Source organism: Caloenas nicobarica, chromosome 17, assembly GCF_036013445.1.
Source record: "Caloenas nicobarica isolate bCalNic1 chromosome 17, bCalNic1.hap1, whole genome shotgun sequence".
Lineage (NCBI taxonomy): Eukaryota > Metazoa > Chordata > Aves > Columbiformes > Columbidae > Caloenas > Caloenas nicobarica.
Genome location: NC_088261.1, coordinates 1,417,291 through 1,428,283, shown reverse-complemented (window position 1 = coordinate 1,428,283; position 10,993 = coordinate 1,417,291). Strand labels below are relative to the sequence as shown.

At 44.4% G+C, this 10,993-nt stretch overlaps 1 protein-coding gene across 1 annotated transcript; it reads right to left on the bottom strand.

Annotated features, from left to right (window-relative positions):
• Positions 1-324: 324 nt before the first annotated feature.
• On the bottom strand, positions 325-7,214 carry DDX52 (DExD-box helicase 52). Its single transcript, XM_065647101.1, has 15 exons — positions 7,114-7,214; positions 6,713-6,947; positions 6,249-6,379; positions 5,875-6,060; positions 5,467-5,610; positions 4,722-4,833; positions 4,355-4,427; positions 4,000-4,203; positions 3,799-3,889; positions 3,523-3,645; positions 3,147-3,297; positions 2,695-2,770; positions 2,354-2,425; positions 1,647-1,739; positions 325-1,430 (listed from the first exon to the last, which is right to left on the bottom strand). The coding sequence occupies exons 1-15, from the start codon at positions 7,198-7,200 to the stop codon at positions 1,352-1,354; spliced, it is 1,857 nt and encodes a 618-aa protein (XP_065503173.1). The 5' UTR covers positions 7,201-7,214; the 3' UTR covers positions 325-1,351.
• Between the last annotated feature and the right edge of the window lie 3,779 nt (positions 7,215-10,993).

Below are 10,993 nucleotides of genomic sequence, written 5' to 3'. Positions count from 1 at the left end.
AATCCTGAGAAAGGCCACTGCTTAAACTTCTCAATAAGCTACCGATCAGTGTCAGAAATATTAAAGAGCCTGAAAGAGTTTTAAAATGAGAGCTTAAAATTTTGTGTAGCTAAAGAGAAATGTGGCACATTGTTCTGCAGAATTAGAATTGCACAAAGCTGCTCATTATCAAAAGCTTGTTTTCTTCCCTGCTACTACTTTTGGAATAAACATTTTAATTTTGAATATTGGTAACTTCTCATTCGCATCATTAGATATACTCCACCTTGTATCAGTCATCAATATCTTGCAGCAGGCAACTTGGTGTTTATCAGAATACACCACTGCATTTTTATTTAAATATACAGACAAATTCGTTCATAGATGTCCAAATGAAGACATTAGTTCCTATATAACCCAAATACAAGATGAAATTCTGCAAACAAAGCAAAACCAACTCAAACTTCAGTCTAGCCCAGGAATAAGCAGAACAGGACGCACAAAGTCCTCATCAGTTTCTCACAAAACATCACCGGAGCTCTGCTGTAAACGAGTTACACAGACCTGGGCTCCATTTCCAAATTGGATCAAGTATGATAAAGCAAGAAGGCAATCCTGTACAGAAGGATTACAGCTGCAAAGAAGCCACTTCTGCATTACCAGAATTCTGACACAACCACAGTGGACTGAGAACACAGAAGAGGAGATGAAAAATGCGTAACGTGTAAATGCCTGCAGACTTGCTCCATCAAGGCTGTATAGACAGGCAGGTCTCTGTATTAGCATCTTTTATGACCTTGTTTATTCTGGTTTGAGGCTTAAATATGAAACAGTACAAAATTACTGAGTTTACAGACATGTAAAGTATTAGTTATCCCAAAATTATTTTATAGAAGCAAAACAGTAGAAGGACTAAGGCTTTACTTTCACATACAAGTGGGTTTGGTTTGGTTTTTTAAAGTCTCCAGGGAAGCCTAACAGTAAGATTTGTGTGTTTTCTGCCACTGAATCTTCTGGAAGTCTGACAAACATATTAGGGATGACGTGAACACAGAACTGACAGTACTTCCAAGAAGTAATACAAAACTGCGTGATAGTAACACAAACAGATGCTATTTTTGAACTATTGTTCAGAAACATGAAGCATTTCCTGCAAGAGAACACTCTTCAGCTTCTATAAGAAGCATTCAGGAATCCACTACTGGTATTTCAGCAGAGACTTTCTTGCATGTGAACATCCATCCTCACCCAGAGAAAAAGTAAGAAATATTTTTCTCCCTTCACCTTTGCTGCTGCAGTCATTCTTGTGTTCTCCAGCACACGAGCTAGGGCTGACACCCGTGTCCGAGCAGCCTCTTACCATTCAGCTCTCTCAAACAGTCTGTAATTTACTGCCATTTTTGTCTTCTTTAACTTTCTTTTTTTCCTTAATATTTTGCTTTGTAGTTTTCCTACAAGAAAAAAAATTGAGACCAAGACACCTGAACATTATATATAAAAAAAGATGAACTACACAGCAGTGACACAGACATTAGTTGTTTTACAACATATTAGCACAGCTGAACATAAATTCTTAGGTAGCAACGTTCCAAAGCGCAGGTAAAGCTTGCTGAGCCTTTCCTGGATAAACAGCATCTCTTACCTCCTCTCGAGAAAAACCTACTTACATTTTTGGTTTGGCTTTTTTTAAGAAGCACTGAGGGGTGGTACAAATGGATTCTCTTGTCAGTGGTTTCTTAATGAATTTCTTCTTTTGTTTGCTGAGAACGACATTTAGTGAAGAAGGATTAAATTTCTTTAAAGGGTAAAAATTAATATTCAAAGTAAATATAACACCTAATGAAAACCTTTGCCGGTTGTTAGGGATTTATGGGTCTGAACATATTTTCAGTGTTGTTTATTCTGAGATTAGTTCAGCCATGTTATCTCCAAGACATATATACTAAAATAAAGTTTGTTTGAATAAGTCTAATATATATATATAAGGATTTATAGTTTCATAAACTATTATACGTTATGAAAAAACATGAAAAGAAGCACTAATTAAAAAAATTCTAAAGGTAACTCAAAAGAGTAAAGAACTTTATCTCACATATCAGAAGGTCAATTCATGAGTACCGGCCTAGAAGTCTAAAGCAGATTTCAGGGAACTCTTAAGAAAATAGTTAACTGCGGGAAAACCACAAGAATTCTTTTTGTTTCCACTTTCCTCTGGGTAAAAACAGCCACAGCCACACAGTCTAAAATGCCTTTTGCAGCTAAACTGTAACTATATTACGAAGAATCATATCATTGTAACCTTTATGCACCCAGCACCACTCATGCAGGCTTTAAAAATGGGAAACAAATGGGGAGAGTATTCAAATGAAGGTACCTTTGCAGCTTGGGGAGGTGTTTGATGTAGTCTGGCACAGGACAGCCAGCTCGCTGGATAACACTGGCTATGCTGGAAAGGAGAGGGGGGAGAGATCAGCTCCGGCAGGGAGTGCGCAGACGAGAGATGAGCATCTGCTGTGGAAACATCAGTCCCTAACAGCTGCCTGGTGTGTTGGTTGTTGTGGTTTTTTTTTTCAAAGCAAGAAATAAAGACATAAAAGCGAGTTTGAAATAAAGTGAGGAAGAAACAAAAAGGCATAAAAGGCTGATGACTCCATCTGGATAGTTTAAACAAATTTAAATGAAAAGCATTTTTACCATATCATGTTTCCAACTTACCTCCGTAACAGAGGTTTATCATCTTCTGTAAAGAAAGTGATGGCTTTTCCTGCGTGCCCTGCTCTTCCAGTACGACCTGAGAAACACAAATTTTGCAGCAGAGAGTAGAGATTTTACTTTCAATACTTCCCTTTATTCAACGCCCCTCCACAGCCCCAGCCTCCCGCTGTGTTAGTGCGGCCAGCACACGGCCACGCCACCCCCAAACACTGCTCCTGATGAACAGGTGTGGCTGAAGCATACAAGTTTTGTCAGTCTCCTATGAACCTTAAAAAAGTAAAGCAGTTTTACTGAAGGTTGAGCCCAGATATAAACTGTCTCCAGTGATGTGGAAGCTAGTGCTGCAGCAACAGAACAGGCTTGGTTTCAGGATTTTTGCTCATGCACAAGAGCATCTACATTAAAGATCCAGGAAATGAGAAAAAGGACATAACTTGTGAACAATCACTCACCTATCCTGTGGATGTATTCCACTGCACTCGTTGGCAAATCATAATTAATGACCATATTCACTCCTTTGAAGTCGATCCCTCGAGCTAGTAAGGCTGAGCAGATAAGCACCCAAATCCTCCCAGCTCTGAAACTGCGTACTACGTTATCTCTCTGGGAAAGGAAAAGAAAGATACCTGGAAACAGCCTAATTAGCAGTTTGAGAAAGGAGGTGAACTTGTTTCCTAAAAGTTGTCATGATGTTAACAAATAAAACTAAACTTCTAAATGAAAACCTGCAATAATTTATTGTCAAACCTACCTGAAGTTATATTCCAACACTCTCGCTTTTACCTTTCTTTCTAAAGTGTGTCTTGAAAAGAAATTATATCCTCCTACCTGTTGCTGAGTTTTATCTGCATGGATGACATCCACGTTGATGCCTTCGTAAATGAGTTCATGGAAAAGCTCTTTAGCCCTCTCGATAGACTGCACAAACACAAGGACGGGAGGAGCAAAACCCTGCAAAAGAATCAGCTTGTTTAAGGTTCAGGTCCTTTTCCTGCCATTACTGGTTACAGACACTGAGCCACTAAAGAGACTTAACCAGCCCCAGTATTTTACACCTCAGAGGATCATTTTTTTTGACTAGCCAAATCAATCTCTCCAAACTACCTTTTTAACAAGCTCTCTCATTGCCGTTAGTTTTCCTGTCTCTGATCCAACAAACAATAGCTCTTGCTCTACCGTCTCTGCTGCAGAGTTTCTGAAAGCAGAAATCCAACAGAAGCACGCTACCATTAGAGTTTATTCACATCTTTATAAACACTAGAAAAAATATTGCACAACTAACTTATTTCACCAGTACACACCTACCTCGCTCCAACAGACACCAGCACGACACTGTCGAGGTTGAGTTTGCACCACTCCTCCACGTCCTGCGCAAAGGTTGCGCTGAACAAGGCTCTTCTCACCAGGTGGGACGTGCAGGCCAGGAAGACAGAGGCCAGCTGATCGCGGAACCCCGACTTCCCATCCTCAAACAGTTTGTCTGACTCATCCACCACCAGCCACTCCACACTAGGAACACAGAGGTTTTCTTTAGTGAGAGGCACTTGTGGAGAAGGCAAAAGTTCTAACAGAGTGTCACAGATGTAAGGACAACACACGCAGCTGCTTTTCAGCGGCAAAGCCAGTAGCAAAGCCAGATTTCAATAAAGGCTCTCAGTACCTGGTCAAGTCTATTGCTGGAGGATCCTGCTTCAGCAAATAAATGAGTCTGTTTGGAGTAGTAACTAGTATATCTACGGGAAAAAAAAAAAGGGCAAAACATTAAAAAAAGACACAAAATAAAGCAGACCAACAGAGGCCTGAGAAATGCAAGTTCCAACCCCATCTGCTGCAGGTGCAACATCGCAGGGCCCGCTGTCTGGCTCACATCCCATTTCTGCCACACCAGCTACTTGTTCAGTGTTGAGCAATAGACTGCACGTCTTGAGTGGTGTTACCCAATCGCTTTAAAACCACACAGGCCAGAAGAGAAAAGTCAGTGGCATTTTTTAAATTTTCAGAAGCACTTCAGTAGTTAAAACAATTACCAAATTTCTTAGAAGACTTGGGCCCAAACTTCTTGGCTGCTTCAGCTGCCTTGTGGATCATATGGATTCTGAAGCCGGTGCCCTCAGCCAACTTCACCAGCTCCCGATGTGTCTGAAAAGGCAGCAACAGGGATTAGGTTTCCAATTGCTGACCAGAAAAACTGTGGGCAATCCCTAAATGACAATTTCAAACATCACTCTGACCCCAGTGTTAAGAGAAAGTTGTCTGGTCTTCTTAGCATAATAAAATGCAGCTTTGTAACACGTGTTATCCACCTGAAAGTTCTCTCAGATCTGACAACCATGGTTTGACTCTAACCACGTAGCTCCCATAAGCCCCCCTCTCCCATTTCAATCAAAATGGAATTCTGCCCAAAGCTGTAATTTTTAATTTAGTTTAATTAAAAAAAGCTTCGATATAAAGTTATTCATTGAAATTCTGTGTTTGGGACAAACAGATAAATCTCTTGTAGCAATCTTAAATATGAAGGCATTAAGAGCACCTAAACATTGGGCAGTTTTAAAATATGAACAAAGAATATTGAGCCTCTAATCTAACCATCTAGATTAGACTGAGATGCTAGATATGTAGCTATTTCACAGAAGAAAGACATGTTTAAATTAGCTTTTTCTGATATCTGAGGGTAATAAAGGAAAAAATATCTGCTAAGTTGCTATTGTACTGATTCAGAGTGAAAACCTGGAAGTACACCAATATGACAACTTCTTTCCCCTCCGCACAGACCTGGCTCGCGAGTTCTCGGGTAGGTGAGATGATCAGTGCCCTGAATCCTTTGTTCCTGGGTTGTTTCAGATGTGCCAAGAGAGGAATACAAAATGCCAATGTTTTTCCAGACCCCGTAGGAGCTGAAGCTAGAAGTTCTCGACCCTGTAAGAAAAACAAGCAGGGTGTTATATTTTACTACAAAAAAGAGTAAAAAAATCACATTCATGTAAATATTAATATTACAAATTAACCCAAAATACATTAGTAAAAGCACAGGTCAAGAATATTGTAATGGCCAAATTTTGAACTCTGATGCAGTTGACATATCTCTAAAGCTGAGCAACTAACCAGTGCCATGACCCAAAAGAGGCCGCTCTCCAAACTCTGCCATACTCCCTGTAGGAAACGTGGTACCAGAAAACTCACATGCAGCATGACGGGAATCGCCTGCATCTGGATCGGCGTTGGGACCTGGAAGCCAGCAGCTTGAATGTTCTCTATTATTTTAGGGTGGATTTTGTATTCCTTTTGAAGTTGATCAAACGTGGCAATTGGGTCAGGAAGATCTGTTCCTTGAACGTTAATCCTGTGTTTATTTCTGAAGCGGTTTATCTAAAAGGCAAAAGACAAACTCTCTTTCATTCTTCGACAGCATAAACCTAAACATATATGGATTCATCTTGTGGTTATTTTCCCCATACTCAGCCACTCTCCTCCCAAGAGAAATTACTGTAAATGACCCTCGGTTTTCAGATGAAACACCCACAGAAACCAATTACATCAGAATTCTATGGTCCCACCTTTTCCCTTCTCAAGCGTTCAAGTTTTTCTGCAGTAGGTTTTTTGTCTTTTGCATCTTCAAATTTTGCTTCCAGAGAGGACATCCACTTTATTCCATTATTTTCTGACAGCTCTGGTATTGATGCTGCTTCTGGAAGTTTCGAGAAATTGGTATTTCCATTAGTAAAATCTCATCAAAAAACTATTTGGTAAAAAAGAAGCTCTCAAAACCATTTTTCTCTCTTTCTCACTAAAGTTAAAGAAGGCTCTGGAAGGAAGGCAACAGCATCCCCATGCCTTAACACCAAATCTTGGTCCAGTTATTGTATCAGCTCTGACACAAGCCAGTCAAAGAACCCAGAAGCCTCCTTCTTTCTGGTAAAATGACCTACAGTACTTGCAGATTTAAAGGAAACTGAAACAAGTAAGAAGCATAAACTTAAACAGGGTATTCTGCCAGGGACACGTATGAATACATAAATACCTCGCGTCTTTTTCTTCTTTCTTTTCCCTTCGCTGCTTTCTGCAGTTCTTTTTCTCTTTCCTGCCATCTCTCCATGGTTTGTTCCCACTCCATTCTCCTGCTGCTCTCCACCCTTTCCCTCTTCAGCCCCTGCGAGCCCCTCGCCCTTTTTGTCAGACCCCAGTGGGGGTTCCTCCTTGTGCCCGAAGAAGTCGAGGCTCTCCAGAGAGACGCCACCGCCGCTCCCTTTTATCACCTGAGGGAGAGAGCACGGAAAGCGGTGAGAAGCCCTGGCCAGATCCCACACAAGGCCGCAGGCAGGCCCGGGGGCCCGCCGCGCGGAAGGGACGGGGCCCTGGGGCCCACGTCGCGCAGGGGACGGTACCCGCGCCCGTCCCAGTCTCCCCCCGGTGGCTCCGCACCCCGAATCGCCGCGCATCTTGCCCGAAGCGCCGCACATCAAAGCGAGCACCGGCACCCAGCCGCCGGAACAGCTCCTGCACCTCCATCTTGCCAATACCCAGCACGCCCCGCGGCGCCGCCGGAAGTAGCGAGCACGTGCCTGCCTGGGTATCGTAGCAACCACCCCCGCGGGGTGTCATGGCGCCGCGTTGCCGTGGCAACCGCGTGGTCAGGCTTCGCCGGGCCGCGTTCCGCTGTAGGCCGCAACAGGCCCGGGGTACCTGGGAAGACACCCCGAGGCGGGCACAGCCGTTACCCACATCCCGAGGGACGAAAGCTGCGCTCCCTTCCCTGCTGCAGACCCGGCCCCAGCCCCAGGGGGCTCTGGGCTGGAGATGTGGCTGTGGGTCCCCTCTGGCCCCTTCCAGCTCTGCTGCAGTAACGGGGTCTGGAAGGGGCCCGAGGGAGAACCCACAGCAGGGTGGTGTTTCTTGATACCCCGTTTCCTTTTTTTTTTTTTTTTTAAATCATTTGCATGAGGTCTACACAAATCAGAAATATCGAATCCAGCATATGAGCCATAAAACTGTTCTACATCTTTATAGGCCGATTGCAGTGTTTTGTCCTTTTGTGTATTCCTGATGGCGAGTTAATTGCGCTGACTGCTTCACCTATGTTTAAGGAAGGGTTCAACTGAAGAAGAGGACAAAAGCTTTTGTGGGAAGTTTTTGTTCGCGTGTGTCTGTGCTTTGGTGATTTACAGTATCATTAGCTGGTCTCAAAGGGCTGATGAGACAAACTCCCTTCTATCCATCACAGCGCTGGCATGCAGAGATTATCAGCTCTGCTGGGCACAACCACTCTGCTGCTTAGAGATGTAAACTTAGGCCCTAGACATTTCTGAGGAGGTAAAACAGTGGCTTATTTGCACTATTCATTGCCTGGATCATCCCTTGTTTTATATTCTCTTCGTGGATTGACAGGGAAGTCCCTTTGTGATCTGCAACAAGTGGCTCTGCCTTTCTCTGTGAAAGCAGAGGAATGTTCTCTCTTGGTCTGATTCAAACCTATTTGGTTAAAAAAACTGAGTGCTCAATCCTGCACTATGCTCCTCATTTTAAGACCCATATCGACAGAACATTTCAGCATGTGTTTGACATGAAGCTGGTTAGCAGTCCCAGTGACACCTAAATTAAAGTCAGGAATGTGCCTGGTTAATTTGTTCCGTCCTTGATTTCCACTGATACAATCCAGCCTCACAACTGTGCTTGAAGAAAGAAACGCTAGAGGCAATGGCAGGAGCAACCCAGCAACTGGCTCAGCTGCTCAGGGGAATAAAAAAAACTTTGCATAGATTAAGATCAGAATTTATTTAATTCATGTATTTATTCATTATGATAAACTCTGAGACCCAATAGTACAGGTAAGTCTCCTAGTACTCTGTATCAGATCAAACAGTAGAGATATTTTTCCTGGTGTTCTTGAAGTAAAACAAACAGAAATCCAATTAAGCAACAACAGCATTACAAAAACTATTTCATGTAATAAAGTTCTCAAGAACCGAACATTTATGTTGCCAAAATCTGAGAACCCTAAGAGATACAGGCAGTGGCTGTTCCTCCTGCAGCACTCACTACTTTAATTACAAACTTTGAGATGAAAAATCGCATAAACGAGATCCTCCCCGCAGCCCCTATCTGTCTGATTTATGGCAGTTTTTCTTTGCCAACCTTTTGACTTGCCGGCAGATGGGTGGAAGCAGCCGCTCGGAGACCCGGGTGGGTGCAGAGCACCATGATGCTGTCGCTTCCCTTGTTTGTGTCCCTGATGGTGCATTTACAGCGAATAAACCCAGTGCAGGGGAGACACTTGATGCCGCATCCTTCGGGCTGTTCCTGGGCTGAAGCTCTTGCTTTTCTGCTGGGAGAAGTGACTAACGGTTGTTGCGAGAGGACAGGGAAGAACGCGGAGGCATTTGTGTAACAAAGAGCTATAAATCATCTCTGATATCCATCACTTGCCAAGAGATGCTGTCAGCAGATTCAAGAGTGAGGAGATGGGAAATATTCTCTTCATCAATCGACTGGGAAATAAATCTCTTTGTGGCTGGAGGAAGGAGCTCTGCTCCGGGGCACTGGCTGGGCAGAAAACCATGTGCCAGGAGCGAGGGACCATTGGCAGGAGCAGCCCCCAGCAGCACGTGTGGCCCCAGGGACCAGCCTCCCTACACTGAGGTCAATCTGTCCTGGAGCCATCGGAAGGGCCAGTGCCGAGACTCAAGCTGCAAAGGGTCACGTTGTGTGTTGGGGGTGAAAGGGAGAAGCTGGTGAAGTACAAAAGTGGAACGATTTAAGTTAATGCAAAGCAAAACTGCTCTTGTCACGGCATGGGGTTTAGCTTTGCTTCCTGGTGCTGTTCTATCAATTACTTGGCACTAATTGCCGAGTCAGCGCTGACACCAGATGACCAGTGAGGCTGCTGCGGGGTGCACATGGTGGGGAAGCACAGGCTGTTTGGCTCAGCCCAGCTGCAGACATGGTGATCAGTGCTCCAGCAGCCTCATGTAACCTGGGCAATCCTGTTTTATTAGCTGTGCTCACCAGGCTGGAGCTTGATTCCACAAAAGTCAGCTCAAAACTGCACCTGACCTCCAAAACTGATCCCAAGTCTGGATCAGCTGGAGCTGATTTTGCTCATTTTCTGTGCTGCCCCTGCTTTGCTGAGCAAAGTGACATAAAGCCTCCCAGAGAAGGACCCCTCTCGTGCCCACGGCAGAAACACAGTGGTTTTGGACCAGCTCGTGGTCTTTCTATTAACTGGCCTCCTGCACCTGCTTGTACACGCTGGGGAGCACAGTGCTTCCAACACCCCGGGGCGGCATAAACTAATAGCAGAGGGTGTTAAGCACTCGCCCTGTTCTGCACAGAGCTGCTGGCAGGATGCCTGCAGACTGGACTGGGTTGTGGGGGAGAGCCCAGGCTGACTGTTTTTCCCCTTTCATTTGTTATTTTTGCAGCGGGTTGGTAGCAGGGTACACTCCTGACCCCAGAGCAGCCCCCATTGCGCAGGGGTGCTCGCGGGACCTCCGCCAGCATGCAGGAGCATTGGTCAGATCATCGGGCTGTGCTCGATGTGTAGGACTGAAGTAAAGCCCCCCTAGAACTGCAAAGCAAATCTAGTGAGCAAGTTCATGTCACGACATGCAGTCAGGTCAGAGGTGCTCACCTGTCGCCATGGGGTCCCCTCCTGAAGAACCCCAGCTACGGCCACGCTCTTTTGTGTGTGGGTGCATTTGTTTAGCAGGTGTAAGACGGGAATTACAGGCCGGTGCTTATCATTGGAACTTTTGCATATCTGCTCCCCACGTCCCACTATCTTACTCCATTCTCATCACTAATATGCACATAACAGTCAATTAGCCAGGCTGAGTGCACTCACGACCTCTGATCCCTGCTGTGTCCCCCAATCCATTAACAGGCCTCGATCCTTCAGCTCTCAGTATGAATTGATGTAGCATCCATTCTCTTTCGGCAAAGAAACATGCTTCCTCATTCAGCTGTCCATTTCCACTTTCTGTTCCTTTGTCTTCCCCTTCTGTTCCCTGTGTTGCTAACCTGGTCACAACTTCTTGACCCCACGTCCTTGTCCTTCCCAAGGGTGTCATAATCCCAACCACCTCCAAAAAACTTTTACTTTTTTTTCCTCTACCCACATCTTATTTAGCAAAAATGGTTTCCAGCAGTGTGGGAGCTTTGATCCCCTATTCAAGAAACCCTTGCAATGTTTTTTTAAAGACCTTCTTTCTAAGGCAAATGAATTCTTCATAAAGGGGGAAATGATGTGCTAGTTGGCCTCTGTTCATCTGAGGAAGACAAATGATCTCTTTTATTACTTGAAAAG